This window comes from Poecile atricapillus, chromosome 9 (assembly GCF_030490865.1).
Source record: "Poecile atricapillus isolate bPoeAtr1 chromosome 9, bPoeAtr1.hap1, whole genome shotgun sequence".
NCBI classification, from domain to species: Eukaryota; Metazoa; Chordata; class Aves; order Passeriformes; family Paridae; genus Poecile; species Poecile atricapillus.
The window spans coordinates 17,617,650-17,642,238 of NC_081257.1; the positions used below are offsets into that span (position 1 = coordinate 17,617,650).

The 24,589-nt window shown below is 47.9% G+C and overlaps 1 protein-coding gene across 3 annotated transcripts in view; it reads right to left on the minus strand.

Annotated features, from left to right (window-relative positions):
- Positions 1-24,589, minus strand: part of PRICKLE2 (prickle planar cell polarity protein 2) — a 102,248-nt gene that overhangs the window by 20,830 nt on the left and 56,829 nt on the right. For 2 of the 3 annotated variants that reach the window (XM_058845330.1, XM_058845332.1), the window contains one exon: positions 9,798-9,981. In XM_058845330.1, coding sequence (XP_058701313.1) covers positions 9,798-9,981 — 184 coding nt within the window. Of the gene's footprint in view, positions 1-9,797; positions 9,982-19,651; positions 19,838-24,589 lie in introns of those variants that run through there. The other variant, XM_058845331.1, reaches the window with a different exon arrangement.

Here is a 24,589-nt window from a genome sequence, read left to right on the forward strand (position 1 = left end):
GAGCATCCTTCATCCAGGGACATCAAAGCACATTGAAAACACTAAAATTCTTATGACATGCTATACAAGGTAGCAAAAACACACATTGCAAAGGACTAATAGCAGCATCACGATGTTAAATGAGCTCCATAAGTTGATGCAGAAAGTCTGTAGCAGTTTCCAGTCGAAAATCTCCCAGCAATGCCCCAGCTGCCACACCAGAGCCTTTCCTGGGCTGCCAGGGTTCCACACAGCCAGCATACACTCCTGCTGGCTTCTCCTGCCAAATTCCCCATGTGCAGAGAGGCTGCTCACTCTGCCCTGTGCTCACATTGGTTAGCTTGTGTTTTGATTTCTTGCAATGAAGTCTTTTTGCCCACCCAGTTCTTGAAGTTGGTGGAGACCATAAATTACTTTTTTTTTGAAGAGCCGCCAAATTACTAAAGCAACAAGCCCCAAGACGCTCACCCTGGGCCAAAAATCAAGGATGGGAGCTCTTCCTTCAGCTGCCTGGGTGCTGCCTTCCCAAAGCACGATCCAGCAGGACGTGCGTGCCCAGCTCCGCTCCTGCTTCCGCTGGGAAGTTTTCCATTAAGTCTCAGCAGGACTGCAGGAACTGGTTCCCATCACACCAGCAACATAGCTTGGCAGGGATGGGCAATTTGGTTTGAGAAGCAAAACAAAATAAATACAACAGGCTGCAACCTGTGTTCTGTTGCCTGAAATAACCTGAAAGGGTTTGCTTTGGATCTGCATCAGCCAAGGGGACCATCTATAGGAGTGCTCATGGAGAGGATGGAGCAGAGGCAGCTGCCAATCCTTGTCCAGTGCCTGGGGAACATCTCTTGGGGAGAAAATCCTTATGCCTGCCAATGGCTTTCTCCAGCCATCACCCCCTTCTAGGGAAAAACTTGAACCACAGATCCTCTCACCTGGGACATCACTTCTATTCCAAGAGAACCATACAGAGAGCAGATAAAGAGCAGAAGGACACCCCTTGCCCAGGCTGACATGAGGCCAAGCCTGTGCATATAATGGTCTCTAATCCATCACCCACTCCCACAGCTTGAACCCAGCTCCTTGGATGTGAGACCCAAGACTGGGAGGGACAGGGTCACAGGCTGCCAGTGTCCCTGCCTCTGTGCCCAGCTGGCTGCTGACAGCATTTCTGACCTGGTGTGAGAGCAGCTGGGCTGGCACAGCCTGTGTGATGATCAGAAATAAAGAAGGAAAAGGGGATTCTTAGACAATCTGGTTTTTCAGGGAAAAAGCCTGTAGAAAGTGTTAACTCACTGGAAAACTAAAACTGCTCAGTCTGCACTTTGCTTTTGTACAAAAGGTCACTGTTTTATGCTGAAGTAACTCCTCCTCCATCCAGCTCTGTGTTGCAGCACGCACAAGCCTTGTAGCTGGTAAGTTTTGCAGCGCCAGGGCCAGACCCCCCACGTGCCTGCTGCTGATGGCTCCTCACTGCCCTTACAGGCTCTGCAAAAGGAGTTGCACCCAGATAAGGATAACAGTGTGGGCAATGACCCCGGAGAGATAACATTTCTTCTTTAAACAGTGCAGTATCTGTAACTGTTTTATTATTAAATACTTCTGGTGTACAACACAACAGCTCTGAATCCTTGTATTTCCCCTCTCAAGAGATCTGTTCTGCCCGTGATTATCCCAACAAGCATCACTACCACACAGGAGCCCCTTGTGGGGCTGGACTAGGCTTCATCCTCAGTTTCCCCTCTAGTCCCACTTCCCTCTGACTTCTGCTCACATCTGGACGAGAGAAATCCCAAAGGACACTGGAAAACATCATGCTGAGTTAAAATAGGGTTTAGACAACATCACAAGGTTGCAGATGCCATGGGGATGGGGTGCCATGGGCACAGGACAAGGGACAGCTGTGGGTGCTAGGTGCCATGGGATACTGGAGGGCTGGGCCAGGCTCCACCCTGTTCCAGGGAGGTCCCACTCGGACAGGCTCTGTGCTACCAGAACCTGGAACAGCAGGTTCCCAAGGTGTTACTCTCACCTTCGAAAGGAAAATGTCCAAACACCAAGTTTTGCTAACAAAAACTGATATCCATTTTGGAAATTAGCAGCTATTTGATGCTAAAAGGGAGGAGGTGAAGAGAGGGAGGTAGAAATTAAAAGAGAAATAAACCAGGAGAAAGGAAAAAACATAATGTAAAAACAGGGTAGGAAAAAGCCTTTAAACTGGAGCCAACTTTATTCAAAGGCACTGAGGAAAGTAATTACATTAGTTTACAAATGCCTTTGTGTTCTGTGGTCTTCTTAGGTTTGGGGTATGTTTCCAGTTTAACTTTGACAGTTTACAAACCTACCCTGGCCCTGCTAAGTAAAGAGAGGACTGCAGCTTGTCCTGGCGGTCCCAGGGTGACCAAAGACAAAACCCACATGAGCATATCTGTGAGCAAAGCCTTAAACCTCCTAGAAGGAAAAGTCTGCAAACATCCTGTAAATTCAAGCTATTGATGAAGGATCTCTTTGATCAATGAATTAAAGGAGGTGGAGGGGAAATATCATATTTCTTACGCCACAAATTGCTGTTGGGAAGCAGCATTTGGTTGTACTTGCCCTGAGCACAACACCCCTTCCTAAAGCACCCACCAAACCGGGCTGTTTGGGATGACTGTATGGCTGGGATGGACTACAAAGGAGCACACGGTGTCCTGGCACGGGTGCCGACTTGCTCAGCCCTCACAGCTCCAGCACAGCCAGCTGGGCAATCCTGCCTGGCTCTCATGAAACCAAACCAACTGCAAAACCAGCTGCAAGGCTTCTGCAAAGAGCCCTGTGAGGGCAGGACGTGCTGGCCTGTGTGCAGTAGGGTGCCTGAACACGGATGTCCCCAAGAAGGGGACCTTGGTGAGTCAGCCACCACTCAGGCACAGTGCAGTAAATCATCACACACAGTGGAGTCTGTTCAAAATGCCAGCATTCTCCAAAGTACCCCCCCCACACCCAGGGGGATACACACCAGCATCATTTCCCCTGGGGACATGCCAGGGTACCACAGCCCTCCTGGCAGCCCATTCCGTGATACCCAGGGATGTCCCGTGGCAGCACAGGGAGCTGGTGGCACATTGATGTGTGTATGCTCAATTGTGGCCCCTTCTCCTGGCTCACTGCTGCGTGCAAACTCCCATGGGATTTGGCTGCTGAGGGAAGAAGGCAGACAGTGGCTCTGACAAGCCTGTGCTGGTCCGGGCGAGCAAGGCTGCTCCTGTGGCTTGCCTGCTCCTCCCCAGTGCTGGCTTCTGAACAGCACACGTCAGGCTTTAATGATCCTTTACACTGAGCACTTAGAATTGACAGAGAAACAAACCTGATGCTTTTGTACGTCTCTCATTCCTGCTGGCCTCCCTTGGAAAAGCAACGGAGAAAAAATCTCAAACAAACCACATGCAAATAACTTTCCCAATATGTCTGTGAAACCTTGCAAGTGCATGTACACGTTGACTCACACACAAGCTCCACAGATGACAGCACGTGTGAGCCTGGAAAACGAGTTCAGTGTGCTTTGGCCCGAGTCTGGCACATCCTCCTTTTCCAAGGCCATTAGGACACAAAGCACTGATTTATTTTTTGAAGCAAAACAATCCTTACAGCAGAGCCAGATGCTCTGAAATGAAGAGTGGGAACTGCTGCCTGGCTCTGTCGAGCACAGGGATGCAGGCAGGCACGCACCCTGGAGGGGTCCAGAGTGTCCCCTGAGAGCCCAAAGCCCAGCTGGGAGCAGAATCCCCCGATCTGTGAGCGCCCACGTGCCGCTGCACAGCACTGGGACACAGATGCAATCCCGGCGCCGGGCAGTCCGGCATCCCGCAATGCTGGGCTTGCTCTTGGAAACCCGCTCCGAAGTCAGAGGGACAAAGGCAGGGAACAAAGGAAAAATCATTTTTCTAAGTGCTATTTGTTCTGGCACGCTCTGCGGCTTTCCGCACGCTCCTCTCCCACGGCTAACGGCAGCTGAGGCGTCTGAGCGCTGCTGCTCCCCAGTCGAGAGCGACATCCATCCCTGCCAAGCCTTTGCAGCAGCCCTGGGTCTGTAAGGGATCCCACGGAAGCCCTGCTTCCTGCTGGCATCAAAGAGGAACATTTGAATGAAGGCCCTATGTCCACACGTTTTAGACTTGTGAAAGCCTGTGACATGATTTTTCTTTTTTTAAGCATGAATTTGGATTAAAAAGAGCCAGATCAGTGCTTTCAACAGCACAGAGACTGGTCTATGCTGCAAGGTCCATGCAGGGCACAGGAGCACCAGCAATGATAATGATCATCTGTTGCATTGATCATCCCTGATCATTCCCCTGGGTATCCCGCATGACATGTGTTTGGATTTCTAATGCATGGGGTAGCACACTTGCATAACACTACAACGCAGAAAAGCTGTAATTGCACGCTGGAATAAAGCTCCAGGAGAAGTTTCTATTGGGTAGTCCAGGGTTTTTCAGTTTCCTTATCCACTCCCTGCCTCTCACCTCTGCTGAGCTCCACATATCTTCTTCAAATTTCAGAATCAAGCCAAACCATGTCAATGAGTGGTTTGGTTTCTGTGACCCACTGAAAGTAGCTGATCCTTTCCTTGATAATAAGATTATTCAAGAATTAAGGAATTTTGACAGCTTCCACTGGCTCACCACAATCAGGGCAACACCAAAGGATACAGAAATGGAGCAAAAGTCCAGACACATGGTTTTGCCACAAGCTCTTTTGCAGCATGGGATGTGCTCACACTTCTCCATCCACCCACCCCCAAGTCACCCAGCACCGGCATCACAGGCAGAAAAAGCATTCTGTGTGCGGGACTGCTGCCCCATCCAGCAGCTGGGAAGCATTCGGCACAGTCCGATGCCTGGAGGCTGGATTTAGACAGCTCCAGCCTTGAAATAAGAGCCGCTAACTGCCGGGCTATTTAGATACTGAGAGAGTTCACTGGGGAGGTGATGGACTTACCCTACCTCAAAGCGAAACTGGAGAGCTTTGCAAAATGTGTTGAAAGGCAGCTTTTGGGTAAAATACTCCAGCGTGCACATGTGTAAGGGGGCAAAATGAGAGGCAGCTGCAGCTCCTGGGAGCAGAGTACACGAGTTACAGCTTCTCCTCAGGGTCCTCAGCCTTCCATTCACCCTGCTCTGCTCTCAGGACCAGGATCTACCAGGAAGGAAGAGCTCTTCATAGGCCTTTTGTCCTTCCTCTTCCAGGCTGTAAATTAGCTTGTCTGCTCTCCACTACTACACAGATTTGGAGCACAGGGTCGCTTTGGTCTGTTTTACTCCTTCCTTGCTGCATGCAAGACTTGAGTCTCTTGAGGAGTGAAACAGTTTGCTGAAGGTTCAAGAAAGAACAAGATGGTACAATGACCGTGACACACAGGCACAAGTGAGACACATGTCCCCCAGAGATGTCTGGCCCAGATAATGTACTTTCTGCTTCACCAGAATGGTGAAAATCTTTATGTAAGGTGTAAATGCATGTTCAGTGTAGGTTCATCTCCATTCTCCTTTCCTCACTTTGTGACCTGAACAGCAACTGATGAAACTTGGAGGTTTTATAACTCAAGCCCTTGCAACAGGTCTTGCAAAATATCCAGAAGAAGGATTAATGTGCACATTGGCTCCTGAATAAACTCCCTGTGACAGCTACAAGTTTCACACCACTGCAAAGCTCTTGAGGTTCAAGCTTTAACGGCTGCCTTAGAGAAAAATTGTCCCCTGAACCTTCATGCTGCTAATTTTAGCTCAGATGAGATTTTCATAACTTTTTAAGGGACTCAACCAGAGCAACTGTGTTGACAACAAGAGCGAATTAAGTTCTTATGGTACATACAAGGTTCTCAGATACTGGCATGCCAGAGCCATACAAAAAGCCAAACCAAGGCTGAAGTAGAGCCTCATCTTTTGTTTAATTGGAAATTCCTGCCCATAACCAGCTGCTCCTAATACTGAGACACAATAAAGATAGAAATCCTAAAAAATCCCTTGTATTCATAAATTCAAAGTGGCATGTTATAACCCCTTTGGATTTCTCCAAACCACAGGCCCAAGGAATTCAAGGCTGCACATTCACATGTATTTACACATGCCTTGCCTAAAAATTTGAAAAAGACATCACAGAAGGACTTATTTTCAAGCATCTGCCCTCAAACTTATGTCAGCACAAGGAGGATCAGCTGTCAGACTGCCAGCCCCAGCAGACAAACCGGCTCCCAAAGATGTATTCCTCTGTCTCTGCAGCCAGGCTCAGTCTGAGATTTTGCTTTGCTGAGGAGACACTTCTAAAGGTGTTTGCCCATTTCAAGACTTTGACACTTATTTCTTTGTCCAACCATTGAACTGCAGGCAGAAAAAAAGAGCATTTCATAAAGGCCATGTCCCCTGCTTCTGTATAGCCATCTTGGCCAGTCCCATCTGGATCCCTATCTTCCAGAAGAGAAGTCCCTCTTCTGCAGTAAGACAACTTATCATTGAAGTCCAATCCAAGTGGGATTAGACCTCACAGAAGACTCCTGGCCATCGTGTGTAGCTGATTGCTACTACAAGAAATCCTATTTCCTTGTCACATTGTGATTTATGGAGCTCAGTCCTGGGTTTTCACCTGTCACTCTCCCGGCTGGCAGGTTGTTGCTGAACCTTCCACCTGTGATGGTTTCAAAGCTCTTCCAGTTTCCTGCCTGACTGCATTTGGAGACAGTTTAGGTCTACATTCTTGGGCTAAAGCTGGAGCTTGGATAACTGCTTTTCCCCCTCTAATGAACAGGGGGAGGAACAATTCTAATGAACAATTCGCAAGGCTGGACAAACTAGGCTCTTGTAGGGCTCCTCAATGAAATAACATTTCCAGTGTTCTTCCAGTTTATACCCCTTTTTTGGGCAGACATGTCATAGTACAACTGTGTAGTTAGTTTAACAGAAAATTTTTTATCATACCTTATACAATCAATTTTTAAATTACTATCCTAATCCCTGTGTTATAAATGCATTTAGAAATATATTGTGTTTATGGCTTTTGAGTAAAGCCCTTTTTAGTCTTACACACTGATGAGCCATAATATAAGGGATAACTTCCAGCTCCACTCCTCATTACAATGTTTGGATCAGTATCTGTGAACACAGGACCAATAATTTTTTTTTTTGTCTTCAGTACTGGGCACTGAGTAACTAACATGATTTTCACTGGTGACAGGTACCACAGACCAGCTGATGCCTGAGTTAGTGTCCAGGAATACAGTTAGACCTTATAGCTTTGAGTCAATTCCCTTCTAGATGACAGTAATTTAAGCTTTGGATTGAAGGGACTCTTCAAATACTGAAATGACCTGTGGACACTGCCAAAAAACGATGTCATGTTTGCAGGCCAGCTCCTCCCCACTGAAATCCTGTAAATTGCTGTGCTGAGTGAGACGTGAGCGCTGTCTCCCAAGAATAGCGAGGTAGGAAGGCTGTCGTCCAAGTAAAATAAGAAAATTGCATTAGTCTTTCAGGGGAACACTTACCTCCCCAGTTCATATACTGCACAGAGATTTTAATAAAGTAGAATATTGCGGAAAAAGTTGTTTCATTTAATCTGTGTCACGTCCAAAAAAATACAACAGCGAAACAGCAGGAGGCAGAGAAAAATTCTCTGCCTGTTCAATCTGTATTTTCAGCCCAGTCTGACAGCAGTACCCTCAGCCAGAGCAGAGCCCACCAGTTGCTCCATGGCAGGCACCAGCCTTGCAGAGGCTCCACATCACGTGCACATCCCTGACTCACTGACCAAAAAGCCACACATCTGTCTGCAGACTTACACATCCCCAGTGAATTGCTGCAGAGGCATCTCCTACCCCCATGGGATGTAAATGGCCCCTCCTGCACTAAGGGACATCCCCAGCCACAGGGGTCATTCTATGATTCCATGAAATTCAGGGTGCTGCTCTTCACCCAGGGACAAACCCCAGGCCTGCAGTGTGGCTCTTGCACAGCCCAAGGAAGTCACACCTCGCTTTTGTCATCTTACTGGCTCATTTAACATGTGAAAAGTCATGAAAGGGCTGGCAGATGAGCTCTGCTGGATAGATTTCAGAGCCTGTCTCTGGCTCTGCTTATGGCTGCTCTTCATCTCCATGGTGATTAGAAACAGGTCTGAAGTGGCAAATTTGCTGAAAGGCCCAGTGATGCAGACTGAGGAGTGTACTAAGACAACGAGTGTTCAGACTGAGGAGCACCATGACCTGTGCAAGAAATAAATGCTGGAAGAACCTAAAAATACATTAACCTGAGTAATGCATGAGATGTCAGTAGCTACTGGTAGAGCTAATGGACTTCTATTTCCTCCTGAGCATCCCAAACTCCCTGATGTCACACTTAAAGAGCATGGAAAGGATCAAAGAAGCACACAGGTCTCCTGAAATATGTCACCACCTTGCTGAAAGTGGGTTTCAATCACTGCCCATACCGTGATGGAGTCATTAGAGACCATGTCTACCTGGTCAGGTGCCACCTGTCATCAAATACCTGTATTTCCACCCAAAGCTGCAGGAAATGGGCCAGCTTGTGCTCCAGAAACTGCAGACATGCCTGGTCAGAAACCAGCAATGACAGCAGGTGGCACCAGCTTGGGTATGGTCCTCCAACAGGACCCCCCAAACCCAACCAGTTCATGCTGCCACAGCATGAAGGACCAGCAGAGCTACTTCAGAACCATCTGCATTTCTCCACATGCCATGTCTTGTACCTCCTGTGAGGCAAAAAGAGAGCCTTGACATAAGGAAGGTGACAGAACACAAGGCTGCTGCCTGATTTGCACGGTTGAATGGCACCAAATGAAACACATGGTGCTGTGGAGTTTCCAGTGAGCACTGAGAGAGGCTTACAAAGACAAGGGGAAAAAAAAAAAGAAACAAGCCACCAAACAACTGGATTTTCTCTAATCAGACAGATAATATTTACAGCCTACGAGTGGTGCCAAAATATTTCAGGAAATTCCTAAGCCTGTCTGAATAAAAGCACAGGAAAACACAGTACTTAAGGACAGCAACTAAGGCAGTAAGAACGAAAGCTTTCCACCCCCTTCCAGCCTCCTTACAGTTTAAAATTATTGCCATATCACATCATGCCGCAATTATCAAGGCTAAGCTCATTTTGCCATCTCCACTGCAAATGAAGTTCTGAGTTGTAAATACAAAAGACCAGCAGAAAAATCAAAGGAATCATGTAAACTGGAAAGAGCAGAAACAATGCACGCTCCACACAGCACACTGAGGTCTAATCCATCCCACTCAATCCTGCACCAAGAGACTTGAGCTTTATTTAAGCTATTCTTTCCAGTAAGGCATAAACATCATGCTTGGAAAACCCAAACCACAAAGCTTTTGGCCCATTTTTCAGAGTTATCTACCAGCTTTGACTGTCTGCCATGGACTTACCACAGAGAGGAGCAGTCCAGGATGGCAGAGCACAAGCACTGAGCCCCTGGGACTGGAGTCCCATCACTTTATTCCCAGTGAAACATTAGATATATCTTTTCCCTTGTACAACCACAAGAAATCCCATCCTGGAGGTTTTTGTTTCCCCCCTCTCAATTACCAATTACATCCACAGACGCAGAGAACCACAGGTCCTGCAAGGATCACGTGTCTGTTTTGTTCCATTTTGTTCCATTCAGACCAGACCCGTCCCTGCAAGTCTCTCTAGTGCACCCAGAAACAAACCACACGCAACAAGTGCTCACACCTCTAGAAGAAAAATCGGGTAAAGTATTTCCAGAGAACATGCAAAACAAATTATTTTCTGCTAGCTGGGTGGTGTCATCATTACCTGCTCAGGCTTCAGGCCGGGGGGGACCCAGGCGTACTCCTCCAAAGCACAGCCTGAGTCGTCGTCAGAAGTTGAATTCCTCTGGAAGTCAAACATGAGCTTCGTGACTGTCTTCTCCATCTCCAGAGGCATAACTGTTACAATGTGCTCTTCCTGGGAGCACTTACAGTGAAGGCAGATCTTCCTGTAAGGTGAGGAGAGAGAAGAAGAGATGTGCCGGTGAGCAGTGCTTTCAATGAGAAACTGATTCCTGCCAGTCACTGGCCCGCAGAGACTAAACTCAACCCTTTCTTATGCTCAGGCATTTTCTAACACAGGATTTGTCTCTCTTATGAGGAGGAAATAAAAGTCCATATTTGCAGTAACAAGTCTTGGCAATCCATCTGAGTCAGACTGCCCAATGTTTGGGGATATGCAATTGCTTATCCCTTTACTGCAGCACAAAGAGTATTTCCAGGGGCCAGCAGAGGCACAGGCCATGCCTGGTGGGGTGTGACTTGCCAGTCAGAATTGCAGTCATTACTGAATTTAGGACAATTGAGCACTTTGCTAAAATGGGAAATGGTGGATTGACTGGGAAGCTGTGAATGACAAGTCTCTTTAGCATGCTGATAGCATAAATTTGGTTATTAAAGTAGCATAAAAATTGATTATAGTCTGAACATATAAAGCCAAATTAAATTAAGGGAGGCTACAGAACCCACAGTCACACTGCAATGGAATCTTAACCACCTGACTCGGTGGTACACGCCACAACTGAGCCTCAGCAGCACAGGGAGGAAAGCACAAGAACTGAAAGAGCAGCCCACAGGTTGCAATTCAACAGCCATTAGTTTAATTTGCTGCAAATATCTGTTGTTCTTAACAATTCTTTAAAGGGGCTGTTCCTGCAGCTTGTGGCCTGTGACATTTTCTTCCTGGGCTTGAACCTGAACTTTTATCTGGAAGGACAATACAGACTAGTAGAATGGTTTGGGTTGAAAGGAACCTAAAATGCCATTCAGTTCCAACACCCATGGCCAGGGACACTTTTTACTAGACCAGGTTGCTCAGAGCTCCATCCAGCCTGGCCTTGAACACTTCCAGGGATGGGACATCTGCAAGTTCTCCAGGCAATCTATTCTAATCTATTCCAAGGCTTCCCCCCTTACAGTAAAAAATGCCTTCCTAATATCCTAAACTTACTCTGTTTCAGTTTAAATCCATTCCCCCTTGTCCTATCCTATACGCCCTTGTAAAAAGTCCTTCTCCAGCAATCCTGCAGGCTCCTTTGGGTACTGAAAGGCTGATAAGGTGACCACAGAGCCTTCTCTTCTCCAGGCTGAACAATCCCAATTGTCTCAGCCTTTCCTCACAGGACAGGTGTTTCATCTCTCTAATCATCACACCCCTTCACCACAGTAACAGCGAAGGACAAACCTGGCTGAAAACAGCCCCTGACAAAGAAAAAGAGGTTAAAGGGAATGCTGATAAATTGGCTTCTATTTCTGAAAACTCAATGCTTTTCCACAGGCTGGGTCAACGGTATCTATTTTAGAGCAACCACACAGGATTCTGAATTAATTTGCACTAATGAAGCACCACTGACTTCTGAGGAATGAGATAAGGTTTCACTTGGGTAGCAGAAGGGAGACATCTCAGAGATAATAAGGTACCAGACAAAATCAAATGAAAATTTACAGTTGCCATTGCAGGTTTCTCTGCTCTGCGGTAAAGCAAAGGAATTCAGAGGGAAGCAATAGTTAAACCTGGAGGCTGGAATTTTTAAACACCTTTCCTTCTCTTTCACTGCTGTGCACAAGCCAGCTAAGCATAGCAGTGCTCGGATCCAGCTTCAAGTCTAAATTTCCATTTGGCCATTACAGCACAAAAAACGCACTCTAGCAAAAGTCAAGAGGCTCCGTTAAGTCAAGCCAGGGAGATTTGCCAGATTTTCCCATTTCCTGCCTTTCATCAGATCTAAACCACACAGCAACCCCCACACACTCCAGCGTCTGGTTTGCGTCCAGTCGGGGAGTCTCGGCATCACCTCTGGCTGTTTCCTTAAAAAATAATCAAGGTACCATTTCATGTGAATATTTTAATTAATCAGCTACCGTGGAAGGGTGTGGAAGGGGTACTCTGCCTCAGCAAAGTCACTGGTATCATTGCTGTTTCCATCTCATTTCATGATACGATTAAAAGCAGCTTAATAGGAAACAAGATTTTAAGAATAATTCATAGAGCCCCAGATTTGGCACTATAGTTAGTTGTTCTAAGGGAGTTCTGGACTTAACCAAGTTTTGACTTTTGGGGTATTGATCACGTTTCAAAGGGGGACAAACCCAACAGTCCACTGGGAGCATGAGCATTACGACAGGGAAGCAGCCAGCCCACAGGCTTCTTCCTCCTTCCCACTCCAGATATATCCCCTTCAGGAGATGGGAGATGGCAGGAGAGCATCAGATGCCTTGGCTTTTAATAAATTAGACAAATCAAGACTTGTAATAACAGTGTCAAAGAGTGAATAGGTGAGATATAAGATCCGTTAGAGCCCAGAGATCACTCCCACCCTCCCCCAGCTCACACCATGGGCAGCCAGGAGCTTGAGGACAGGGTCAGGAAGCTGGTTTACCCCACCCTCTCTCCTGCCCCATCCCAGGCAAGCAAGTACTGCCAGTGAGTGGCTTCCCTGGTCAGACAAGCAAAGGATGAAAACAGGTAGCCTATCTACTTAGTAGTGATGTCCCCAAGCCAGAACAACTTTGCACCATTAAAATTTGACCATCCCCAGGCATGGGGTTTCTGCCACCTCCCAAGGCAAACTATACAAAATTCCAGATCTTGCCTCTGAGATATTCAGCTTTTCCCCCCTCATTAAAAGCAGATGATTAACAGCTTTAATTACAATTTTCTTTACATTAGGATATGTCGTTTCATGGGAACAATACCCAGTGTCCTAGGAGTGTCTTTCCACGTCTATGATCAGGTTTCCATGACTTCTTCACATAGGTCTCACTTACTCAACTTTATTTTATCATCTTCCAGCTCACTATAATTAAAAATAATTCCCCATAGCAAAAATTTAATATCAGAATGTACATTTCAAATGTGAGATGAAATTGAAAAAGAAACGTTTTCCCCTGCCGCGCTCAGAGCGGAGCAGCACAAAGCGAGACAACGCACGTGTCAGCGCTGGCGGTGCCTGCGGTGACCACAGCGACAATGTGGGTGCCACAGCGGAGAGCTGGTGGGTGTTGGAGAGGAGCAGGGCCATGGCTGGCAGCCTGCCTGGCTGCTCCTGCCAGCAGCAGCTCATTCGTCACAGCACAGGCTGCAGAGATGCTCAGCACATCGGTGTGTCACACACCTTACCCTGGACAAGGAGCTGCTGCCCACCTGGGGTGGCACCTCCTCCAAGGGAAACCCATCAGCTTGGCTCTCAAGCCTCACCACCACCAAAGCCTCAGCAACAACCTCTGCTGCCTGTGCAGCCTTGCACAACTTGAGAAGAGTGTAGACAAGTGGGGATTTTTTAGCAAGAATAAATTAACACCAATCACTGTCTGGAAATCCCATCTTCATTCATGAGCCTTTCCATCTTGCTCTCATCCCAGGTCTGCAAGCTTGGCTCAGGGAAGAACCTGCCCTGGTGACTCAGAGGTATCACCAGCACTGGGGAGGAAACAACGATGGCTGACAGCACGGCTGGCTTTGAGCACAGAGGGTGAATAAAGGAGCTTTTAAGCAGCTGTAGCTGTGGACAGGGAGGAGAGGCAAGGGGGAGCCAGCCGGCAGGCAGGCTGCTGCAGGAGGCACGGGCTGGGGAGCATCAGCAGGGCTGCTCAGCACAGAGCTGCACACAGAGCTGTCCTCTAGTGGGGCCAGGACGGCGGGAAGCAAACGGGGAGAAAAAGAACATTTCCTGGTGTCAGATTTAGCTGGAAAGGAGCCTGCCTTGAATTGACTTCACATGGTACAAAGCAGCAACGTCTCAGAAAGAGACTGAAAAATTTCTTCTCCTCAAGGCCAGCTAAGTTACAAGATGGATGTGTTTTATTTTGCATTGGCTGCTTTTACGTGGTGCTCCTGGCACAGTAGGCAAGTCCTCTCCTCAGAGGAGACTTTAAGCCTATTCCTGTTCACATCCCTACCAAGACACTGGTGCAGGAGGAAGGTGATCCAACACTCCATGCCAGCCCTTTTCTCTCTACAGATGAAAACAGGCACACAGGGGGAATCTGAAGCAAACAGCACCCAACACACCAAGCAGAGAACTTGGCTTCAAAGAACCTCTTGCTTGGGATGCAGAAGTACACTCCCAGCTTTGGTCCACTTACGAGGATCTTGACACAAACCCAATTGACCCACGAGGTCTCTGGGATGAGGCAGTCCCTTGTTGTACAACCCTGTTAGCAAAGCACAGCCTCTGCCATCTCTGGAGCCTCTCACAGCCCTTTCATCTCAGCAATGGCACGAAAAAAAAGCTAAACCATGCTGAAAACACTAGTGCTGTGCAAGAGGCTCTGGAGAGAGCTGTGAGTGTGACCCCAGCTTTCTGAAGAGAGATGAGGTCTCCGTGCTGTGAAAACCCAGCAGAATCCAATTGGGGAAAGCAAGAGCAGAGCTAAAAAGTCAGGGAAGGGAGATGGAGGGCAGCCTGTGACCGAGGCAAAGGGTGTCCTTGCCAATAATGTCTAGCTCCAGCAAAGGAGCCAGGTAAGCTGGCCTCTCGCAGGGAGCAGCCTGAGTGTCAGGCTTTGGGGTGCACAGGCAGGATGGGACTCCCCAGGATGCTGAGGACAGCACAACCCTGCCTGCAGGAAAACTCCTGGCCACAAAGCTCGTCTCTTCCTGTTTAGCAGGTGGGCATGCAGAATATAACACAACAAACAGCGCCGAGGCAAAGCCTGCCCAGGCTGGGACCCACAGATATTCTAAGAAAGGGCAGAGCCCAACCCCTCCCAGCAGCAGCAGGAATGAAGGCAGAGTTTAAAATTGTGGCAGAAATGTTAAAATTCCTCTTGGACAAAGAAGGAACTCGGTAAACAGCCCTTATCACCCCCAGCGGGTGCTTATCTCTGCTTCTCACTTGCTTCTTCTGGGATGGAAATAAATGGGCTGTATCAGGGAGCAGCTCCCTCTCCAGACAAAGCGAGGAGCCCAAATGCCATGGCCGTGCACGACCATGCAACGCCTCTGCTGTGCTCCCTAATACAGGATTTGCATGCATTTGTGCACACATTAACATGCAAGGTTTGGAATCCCTCAAAAAGCAATTGTCTGCTCTGCTCGGATGGGGGGTGTAAATGCAGACAGACAATTCCCTTCTCATTTGGCTTAAGGCATACATGGCAGCCTGATCGCTCTCCAGCATCGTGCCATCATTCTGACTGCAATAAGGCTTTTGGGTCAGCTGTCAGTAAATCCCAAAATCCCAAGACCTCTTGGAAAAGGGAAAGGTAGCTCAGGATTTGGGGCAGCTGATATGACCCCTGAGTCTCTTAACAAGGGTGTCTTAATATCCCTGCCTGTTATCTCCTTCCCCCAATTGAGAGCTAATGAGGCATCTTCCCATCCCAAGTGAACTCCAGCTTTACAGACCCGTTTCTTTAGACCCCCCAGGCAGGGCGAACATTTACCCGTAAGGAAAAATTAACAGTCCTTCACTGTCATAGGGAGAGCCCAGCAGCTCTTCTCCAGCACAGGGAAACTGAGGCACGGAGCAACCACAACCAGCACCCAGCTGTGGCTTCCCCATGGACTTCCTAAACAGAGGAGCCCCAAGCTTTTGTGCTCCAAACAGATAGTTCAGGCTGAAGTTCTGCCTCTTTCTCCAATTTCTCTAACACTGTATTTTGAACCAAATGGTCCCCACTCCAGATAAAACGTTTCTGCAACTTCACAGCTCCTCCAGTCACTGCAGCTGAACCCAATCTATCAGTGGGAATGGACTGCAAAGACTCTGTGTTATCTGGGTTGAAAAGGAAGCTCAGCAAAAGCTTTTACCTGCCCACTGTGATGCAGGAGGAGGTGAATTAGACATGGCTACCTACAACAGCAGGAATTCAAAGTCTGAGGACAAGGTGCCCTTGGTGGCCTGCAAGGACAGTCAAGGGATGCCAACACTCATTGACACAGCATGTTGTGGGAACAGCTGGCTTGATAGATCAACATCAGGTGGTAGCAACAGAGCTGGCAGAACAGTAATGCCAGGAAACCAAGGAAGAGAGAAATAATCCAGCAACCAAACTGGTTGCATCCTACAGATACAAATCCCCCCAAAGGCCACAGGAAGAGCACGTGTAGCCACCCATCTATCTGCATGAAGGTCCACATGAGGTGGGGAAGCACTAAGAGGATGGAGGAGTTGCAAATCAGACTCTTCTCCATCTTCCCCATCCATTTTCTCTTGTCTCCCGCCTTGATCTGCTCAAGGCAACTTTCTTTACAATATTGTTTTATTTGTAGTTCCCCTTGACCCCTGCACTGCCCACAGCTGCAGTGAAGGTATCCAGGATGGTACTGACGCTTTTATGACAAAGCCCATTTCCCCTCCTGGAAAAATTCTTCTCTCTGGTTGATTTGTCCATGCTTGGCCTCAGGCTGGAGAATAATGTTATTTTTAAAACTCATCCTTTACCAATGCAAAAGCTATTCTTGCTTAATTATGAAAAAGAAGAATAAAAAAATAACTATCCCCAGCACTGCCAGTTGCAGCCAAATATGAGCAAAAGCAGTCTTTGAGGATTTTCCATTTGCTCTGTTTCCATCATGGATCACGACCATCCCTTTCACAAGCAGGTAGAACATCTGCCTGTGGGTTCCCACTGCCCTGTCCCCAAACCACTGCTTCCCTGAGGCATGGCCTGGGGCAGCCTCCAAGCTGCTCCCAGTCCTGCTGTGGTCTGAGGCACTATATGTGGCAGAGAACAACCACCAGCACACCAGAAACAGACCAAGAAATTAGGACAAAACACAATACAATGCACAAAGCCCCCAAATTCCTCATCTGATCTGTCTGGTGCCCTCTAAGGCAAACAAGGAATCACAGAACCACAGACCAAAGCTGTGGCCAGACCTTGCAGCAACATCCCAGGATGAGAATGAAAACAAGTCCAACCTTTCCAGCAGCCTGTGGCTAAACCACAGTGGGGGATCTGGGGTGCATCATAGGCCATTTTGGAGAGCCCAGGTGCACCCCAGTGCTCTGCAGTGGACACAGCTCCCTGCTTGGGCTCCAGTTTCTCCTCGTGAGCTGGGTAAGAGCAGTGGGGAGTTGAAACACCCTCGACCTGAACCACAGTGCCCGGCTGCTCCCATGAGCCACAACCCCCGACACAAACTGTGAAAATTCTGATGCATAGAAATGAGATGGTTAAATTAAAGGATATTAATAACTCAGCAGCTCTCAGAAGAACTCTCAACTTGGATCTCTCAGGATATTTTGCAGAAGATTCAATAATTTTTTTTTTATAATAGAGGTTAGACAGAAGTGGGCAAAGTGCTACACTCATGTGAGCTGCAGATCAAACAAAGGGGAGAGAGAGAAGAGGCAAAAGAAGCTGCAGTGAGCCCCAGCCTGTTGCCCAGCCATGCTACCAGGAGAAAAGGCATCCAACAGGCTGCTCCCTCACATCCAAGATGATGGAGGCAGTCTGCCAACTCACAGGCTTACCGCTACTCTCAGCATATTTATATTAGGGTTTTTTTTTCTCCTTAAAGGTCTAGCTTTAGAAACAGCAATAGCCACATATTTTTTTTCCCCAGTCATGGAGAAGAAATGCAAAGCACTAGTTTACAAGTTGAAGAGAAGAACAGGCTCAGCAGCAGCAGTAATAACCCTGAAGCTGGTGGGCAAACAGTGCTGAAGCCAAGCTCATGATTATAAAAGGCAGAAGAAGGTACAGGATGGGCAGATGCAGGACCTGTGGACACCCAAGAGGGTTTGGTGTCCCCCGTGGCAGGACAACCCCAACCCCAAGGATCGCAGAGACCACTGGGGATGAGACGTGAGGCAGTGAAAGGGCAGGCACAGCAGGGCCCTGAGGAACTCTCCCTCTGGGCTCCCCATCCAAGAGCCAGTGTGGGTCTGTGTGACAAAGCCCTGCCCTACCCTGAGGGTTATCTTGTCAGATTTTAATGATAGCATTGGGTGGTTTTTTAGCCTAACAAGATGCAGATCTCTATCACAGGAGGTCCTTTCTGCTTTGTTCTTAACTGAAGATTAAAATCCCAAGCCTGGGGTTCTGGCACCCTGGATCCAAACCCAGCTGTCCACTGAGAAACCTGTCTCTCTTCAGGATGCGGATCTTCATTGTTTCCTCAGGTCTGAATTTGCTGGAAAGAGATCTGGGCTCTCCACAGGCAGTATTTATCTTCCTGTCCCTCTCTTTCCCCCACCCCACTCCAGGCTCGAAGCCCATCGCTCCAGACTAGCTAAGCTAAGTGAGTTCCCAGCGACCTGCCCCAGGGCTGTGTGTGCTATTTTAAGGGCCTTCACCAGTTTGTATGTGCAGCATGACAAGCAGAAACCACGGGACCAGTAAACATGCTGCAATCCAAACATCTCCCAGGCCGTGCATCCTAAAGGGAAAAAACCTGGCTGATAGGCAAAGTGCTCAGAAGCAGGATGAGCTAGGATGAAAATTGTCATTATTTCAAAAGTTAAGGCTCAGCTGGTGTCTCGTGAGGCAGTCAATCCTGACCTGTGAAAGCAAACACTGCCAGCCTGATCCGTGCCTGCGCTGGCTGAGCCCGAGCCAGGCTGCCAACAGCAAATGCGCAAGGCTGGGTCATTCTGCTAAGCCGAGTCTGGCTGGCAGGAAACACACAACGGGAGAAGATTAAAATACGAAGCAAAATATAATCTTGTTAGCTGCAGACAGTTTTACTTTACAAATCTTTATCACGGGCTCAAGCCAGCACCCTTATAAACACAAGGCAGTGATGCGAGACGTGTAAGTGCTCCCACAGCAGGCGAAATAATCGCTGAATGAAAATAAGTCAGATAAGTTACAAGATAAGAGGGCTGAAACTGAAAGGATGACACTGCATCTGGTCCAAATAATTATTTTGGCATTATTCTGTCCAGCGCTAATCCTCAACTGCTCGAAAAGATTCAATCCCTGTTTAGCACCGCCACGGAATCATGACTAGAAAACAAAGAGTAACTGGATTAAAATCTTTCCACGGTCACAGGTCACGTCTGTGTCACATCTGCTTAAAATGTTCAAGGAAAAAGAGAAAAAGGGAAATTGGACTTGAAAAGATTGCATTGAAAAACATAACCCCCAGGTTGCAGTACTAGGCTGGTTTATAGTTTGGCATTCTGGCATAAACAACAAGGGCTTAGAAAGATTATTACTTTAAAACTTCCTATTCTCAGGAAGGCAAAACCACCAAAATAAACATCTGAACTGCAACGTCCTCATTCACAGCCCCAGCCTGCATGCAGTCTGCTTAGAAAATGTGCAGAGAACCCAGGCTGCTAGGAGCTGCATTTACCAGAGCAGTACAATTAACACCGAGAGATGAAGATTTTTTAACTCCTGTTAGAGCCAGCTGAGCCTTCCTGATTATTTTTAAAACGAGAACTCCATTACAATAGCATCAGCATTTCTCTCTGACGTCCTGCAGCTGCAGAAATACAATTTACCAATTAACCTTTTACATCCATAAACACAGAGAACAGCAAAGGCTGGAAAAACAGCGCAGCCCCTCGCAGCTCACCACCAGCAGCAGACTGAGCAAAGTTAGCACGCAGCTGCGTGCATCCATGGAATGCTCCTCATTCCTCCTCCTCCCTTCTACTTTCCATCCCTTCTAAAAATCCCCGACAAATGTGAAGTCGCTGGCCAAAGGCAGCTCCTTACCTGTTCCCGCTGGCAGTGGCAGCACGGGAGGGAAGGGTCTCTGGTGCTGGGCGGCTGTCCTAGCTGTGCCCGGAGCCGGAGGGCTGCTCGCAGGACCAGCCCGAGCACCGCAGTGCCATAAAGCATCCCTCGCTCCCGGCTCTGCCCCAAGCCTCTCAGAGCAGGCACGCAGCGATCCCGGCGCGTTCCCGAAGGAAAGCTGCCCTGGAAAAACGTGCCATTCCTGCCCCGCGTCTGAAGCGTTCGCCTCAATTGCCTCCCTTTGAAATCCGGCTCCGGAGGGTCCCTCCCTCTCTGCTCCCAATCCGAATGAATCCGGCAGCTCCCCCCCTCCAGCCTGCCTTTCACTAAGTGACCCTTGGAGGTGGCGAGAGGATGTCCAATTTGCTCGCCGAGCGCAGGGCATTAACGAGGAGCGATGCAGCCCGTGGAGAATAATTGGCGGCGCGGGAGCGGCGCGGGGCTCTGCTGTTGCATTGCTCTCCTCTCCTGCATGTTAATGAGCAATGATGTCAGCAAGCCAAAGCCACCGCATCCCACCCGGACCGGCGCCGCGGCCCGGCCACCCCCCCTTTATTTACATGGAAATCAGCCCGCTCTCCCAAATCAATAAATCCTCCAGGCTGCTTGGGCAGTGGGAGAGGGGGAAAAAAATACATACTCCTCGCTCGCTTGCGTGTTTCAAAGAGTTGGCTTCACACCAGCAGCCCAAATTGAATGGTGTGAAGACACTAATTATCCTTCTCTTCTTTTTTGGTGCTGACCGAACCTCAACTTGCTGTCAAACTTCAGGAACCGCGTCTTAGCTACGCGGGCTATTAACGCAATGATCCGCTGGCTCCGAGCAATGTATCGTTCTTCTGTCTTTCAGTGCCCTCTCAATTATCTTCTACAGTAGTTTGCTATGATTCCCTACTGGTTTTTAGACGCAGCATGCTTGTGACCAGCAAGGCTAAATATTCTGGGGAATACAAGGTATTAGCGTGGCATTTTGGTCACTGCGTATTTTAACACATTTTCTCTCACACGGCCACGACAGATGAACGATTCACACCTTTTTATGTGTGTCTCAGGTGAGTACTGTGAGCCCCAGGAATACACCACCTCAACGGGGATGCTAAGCCTCTTCCTCCTGTGTTTCCTTCCCCTTGGAAAAGAAAATGCAGAGAAGGAGCTACGCTGCCAAATCTCATCTGTTGCTCCTCAAGTCTGTTGTTTGGGAATTCGGTGGTCACGAATGAATAATTCGAGTCATCTGGAGGACAGTGTACTTCTCCGTTTTTACCATTTGCAAAAAGAGAGTGAAATTCAAAAAACTAGTTTCTGTGGACTCAAAAAAACCCCACAGAAAGCAAATGAAACTTTCCCAACACATAGAGCTTCTTGTTGAGGAATTCACCTGGTCCAGGTAGCTGGGCTTGCAAAATGCAGACTGAGATGGAGATTGAAATGCACTTTAAACTCTGGGTGGAACCCCAGGACCAGAGGCCATGAAAATCTTGTGCCTGGGTAGACTGTGAGAGGATAAAAGCCCAGGAGTTCCTTTCTTGGAGGGCTTTTCTCAGAGGCACCAGCTTGGGCTATGTCTGTGTTGCTGCTCTGGGAATAAATGGCTTTATGGACCAGGACATCTGAGACTGCTATGGGAAACCTGGGCTGAACCAGTGAGGAAACCTGGTCTGGCTGTGAGTGGGGTGTGTGGGGAAGCCAGGCAGGGCTCTCGTTGGCTCACTGGAGCTGCTATTGTGAAGGGAACAAAGTCTCTGACCTTGGGAGCATGACTGCCAGAGAGTCTCGTGAATGTCAGACTGGGAAGTTTCTTTAACATTCTGTTGCACGCTCCTGACTTTTGATGCCTGACTCCAGATTTCAGAGCCCTTGATTTTGGCAATATTAGCTATGTTTTCAGAACACAGAAGGATGCAGAAACTACAGCTGTGAGTCCTTCTGCAGCCTCAAATGCCTTAAATTGTTGTTATTACTAAGGCTCATAAATTAGGTTTAATTACATGGAATTAGACTCAAAATCTCAAGGATGAGATCTTCAGCTGGGACAAACCAGCCCAGCTCTAAGAGTCTCCCCAGCTTACTTGGCCGAGTGGGACAAACCAAGAATGTGCAGAGCTCTAAACTCTCTTTTTTTTTTTTCCATTTATATTAATATAAGTAAACAAATAAACAGTCTGAGCTGCAAACTCAAGAGCTGAGCATTGGCTCTTAGTGCATCCAGCCAGATCAGACCTTCCTTTCATGGAGCAGGGGCTTCTGCTGGAGAGGGCTCAAATGCTGAGAATGGTCTCCTTCAACTCCTCCAACTACAAAGAGCAGAACTTGTAGGAAAAAATCTTCCCTGATCCTTCAGCTTCCTGAAGTGGCCCATTTTGCCCCTTCCAGCCTGAATCAGCGCTGCAGGCAGGCTGTTAATCTTGCCTCTCTGTGGTTAACGTGCCATGGCCTCAAGATGATTTAGTTCTCCTCTTAAACTCAGAACATGTTCATTACAACACAAAGGGAATGAGACAAAACTGAACTGGGCAAAAGCAAACAAAGAAGCCTGCTTATAAAATGATAATGTTGAGCAGAAATGCTGCAGAGCAGAAATTACGTGTGTTCCCTGGAAACATATCCCTAAAAGCACGCAGCAGTGACTCGGGGCTACAAACAGCACAAGGAACGTGTCCTACTCCATAGGGCACATCCTGTAGGCACTAATTTTCACCCAACATGAGTAAAAATGTCTGATTTTATTTGCATTAACTTTCAAGGAGAAAAGGCCCTGAAGCTGCAAACACTTTGGTGCAAAGTCTCTATTTGTGCTCCAAGGGTCTTCATCAGCCGGCCTCGCCCTCAGGGTAAAGGCTGGCAAGGCACGAGTGTCCAACCCCACACTTTTTGTACAACAGCCTCTGTGTCACCATCCACAGCAGCTTCATTCACCTGCACCAACCTGACATAATCCCAGCCCAGGACACGTGCCAGTGTCATCCCCACACAACCAACCACCCTAAAGGTGAGTTCTGCTTGGCTTTCTTGGCCAACTGATCATCTGCACAAAGGGATCGTACCAGGAACTGCACACTGTTCAGTCTAAGCTCATGCACAAAGATAAAATGGGTGTGAGAACCATGAACTGAAGTAAAAAATTAGTAGACCAATGTCTGTAACACTTCAGCTGCAGGGCTAGCTGTGAGCAGAAGAGCTTTGTGTCTCCAAACAGCATCTCTGATTGTCAGGGCTCCTGACAGACTTCTTGTTCTAATACTTGCAAATCTAAATATCCACAAAATCCAACGAACAGCCTCTTCTGAGACAAGGAATCAGATCAGAAGCTGTGTAACGTTTGGACACACAACTGTCTCAGGGAAATGGAAATGAGCCTTCCCGCTTTGAAAGCTGCCGGTTTGCTGGCAATTGTTCCATATTACCATTACCTACTGTGAGGCTTGTGAAAAGGTCATGTGTTGGAATAACTCCAGAAGGCACACAAGATTTCTTGACGGATTCTGCACATTATGCAGGTGAAACGGGTGTTTCATTAGGCAGCAAGAAGAATAGTGAGCCGGAGGAGCACATTATCAAAGGTTAGGTGAAGGACTTGCACCATTACAAGGATGGATGCTGATAACTGCCAGCAATGAAGTAAGAGACCAGAAGTAAAAAGCTACTAAAATAAAGAAAGATCAAGAGCTGGAAGCTCCTGCTTCAATGCAGGGATGTGTGACAGACAGCTCTGCTTGTAAATGTAGCACCATCTTTCCTCCCTTTGTCAACAGTTTCAATGACAAAGAGCCAAACCCAGTCAACTCTAAACTTTCTGCCATTTGCACAAACTCAGACCTATGGCTAATTTAACAAATCATTGCAAGAGCCCATGTTTCATAAATGCTGTGTTTTATCACCTTGATGTATTGACTGCCTGTCAATCAATAGGGTTCCACGTGACAATGTTGACTCTCCTGATGACAATGGGCTGCACAGCAGAGCCACATGCAGCAACAGCAGACTGCTGTCCTCAAGGTCACTGGGCTACTAACCTGATGAATGTCAGATCAAGTTGCCTTTCTGAATTATTTAGTGAGCATCCTCTGCTGCAGCATATCAGGGCACTGCATAGCACTGCTACCTTGGGATGTCACAAGAGGCTTCAGACTCTGCCACCCCAAAATGCTGCCCACAGGGACACACTGTCCCTTGTACATCACACACCACCAGCCTGTCCTGGACCATGGGGGTTGCAGCTCCTCACCACCACCAAGTCCATCCTGGCTCACAGCCACAGGCACAGTAATAGATTACTTTCCCATTGCTCTTTCCGACCACAGAAATGCAGAATTGGACACTACAGTGTTTTTTTCCCACTCTGTTCCCACACTCACCCTGTAATTTGCAGAGCAATCCCCACTGGCAGAGCCAGTGCTCCCAGCCCTGTGCCAGCATAGGATGAGCCCAGTGTGGTTCCTGGGCACAAGGCAGCGATGGGCAGCAGAACAACAGGCTGGAGAGGGCACAGGTTTGCAAGCACTGGATGGGAAAGGCAAAATTACTGCAAAATCTGTTAGTGACAGGGAAGGAAAATGACCCTGTGTGGCAGGGTACAGCCCCACTCTACCCAGCCAAATACCTGTCTCTTCAGAAGACACACAAGGATGTGCTCAAGGTATGGGGAAAGCTCCTCAGAGAATCTGAGTCATGAAATACAGGTCAGGACTTTAAATGAGGATAAGCTCCATTCTTTCTTTACTCTTTTTGAGCAAGGCAGCAAATGCTTCCTCACAGCTCTCAGTGCTAGAAGCAGGAATGTCTTATTGCAAAGGAAAACAGGATAGTGAGAGAGGCAGAGAGACCAACATCAGATGCAGATCATTAATTCCCAAACTTGGCCTCTTCCACTTTTCCTTGGGGCTGCCATTTGTACCTTCCTCACATGGTTGCTGCCTG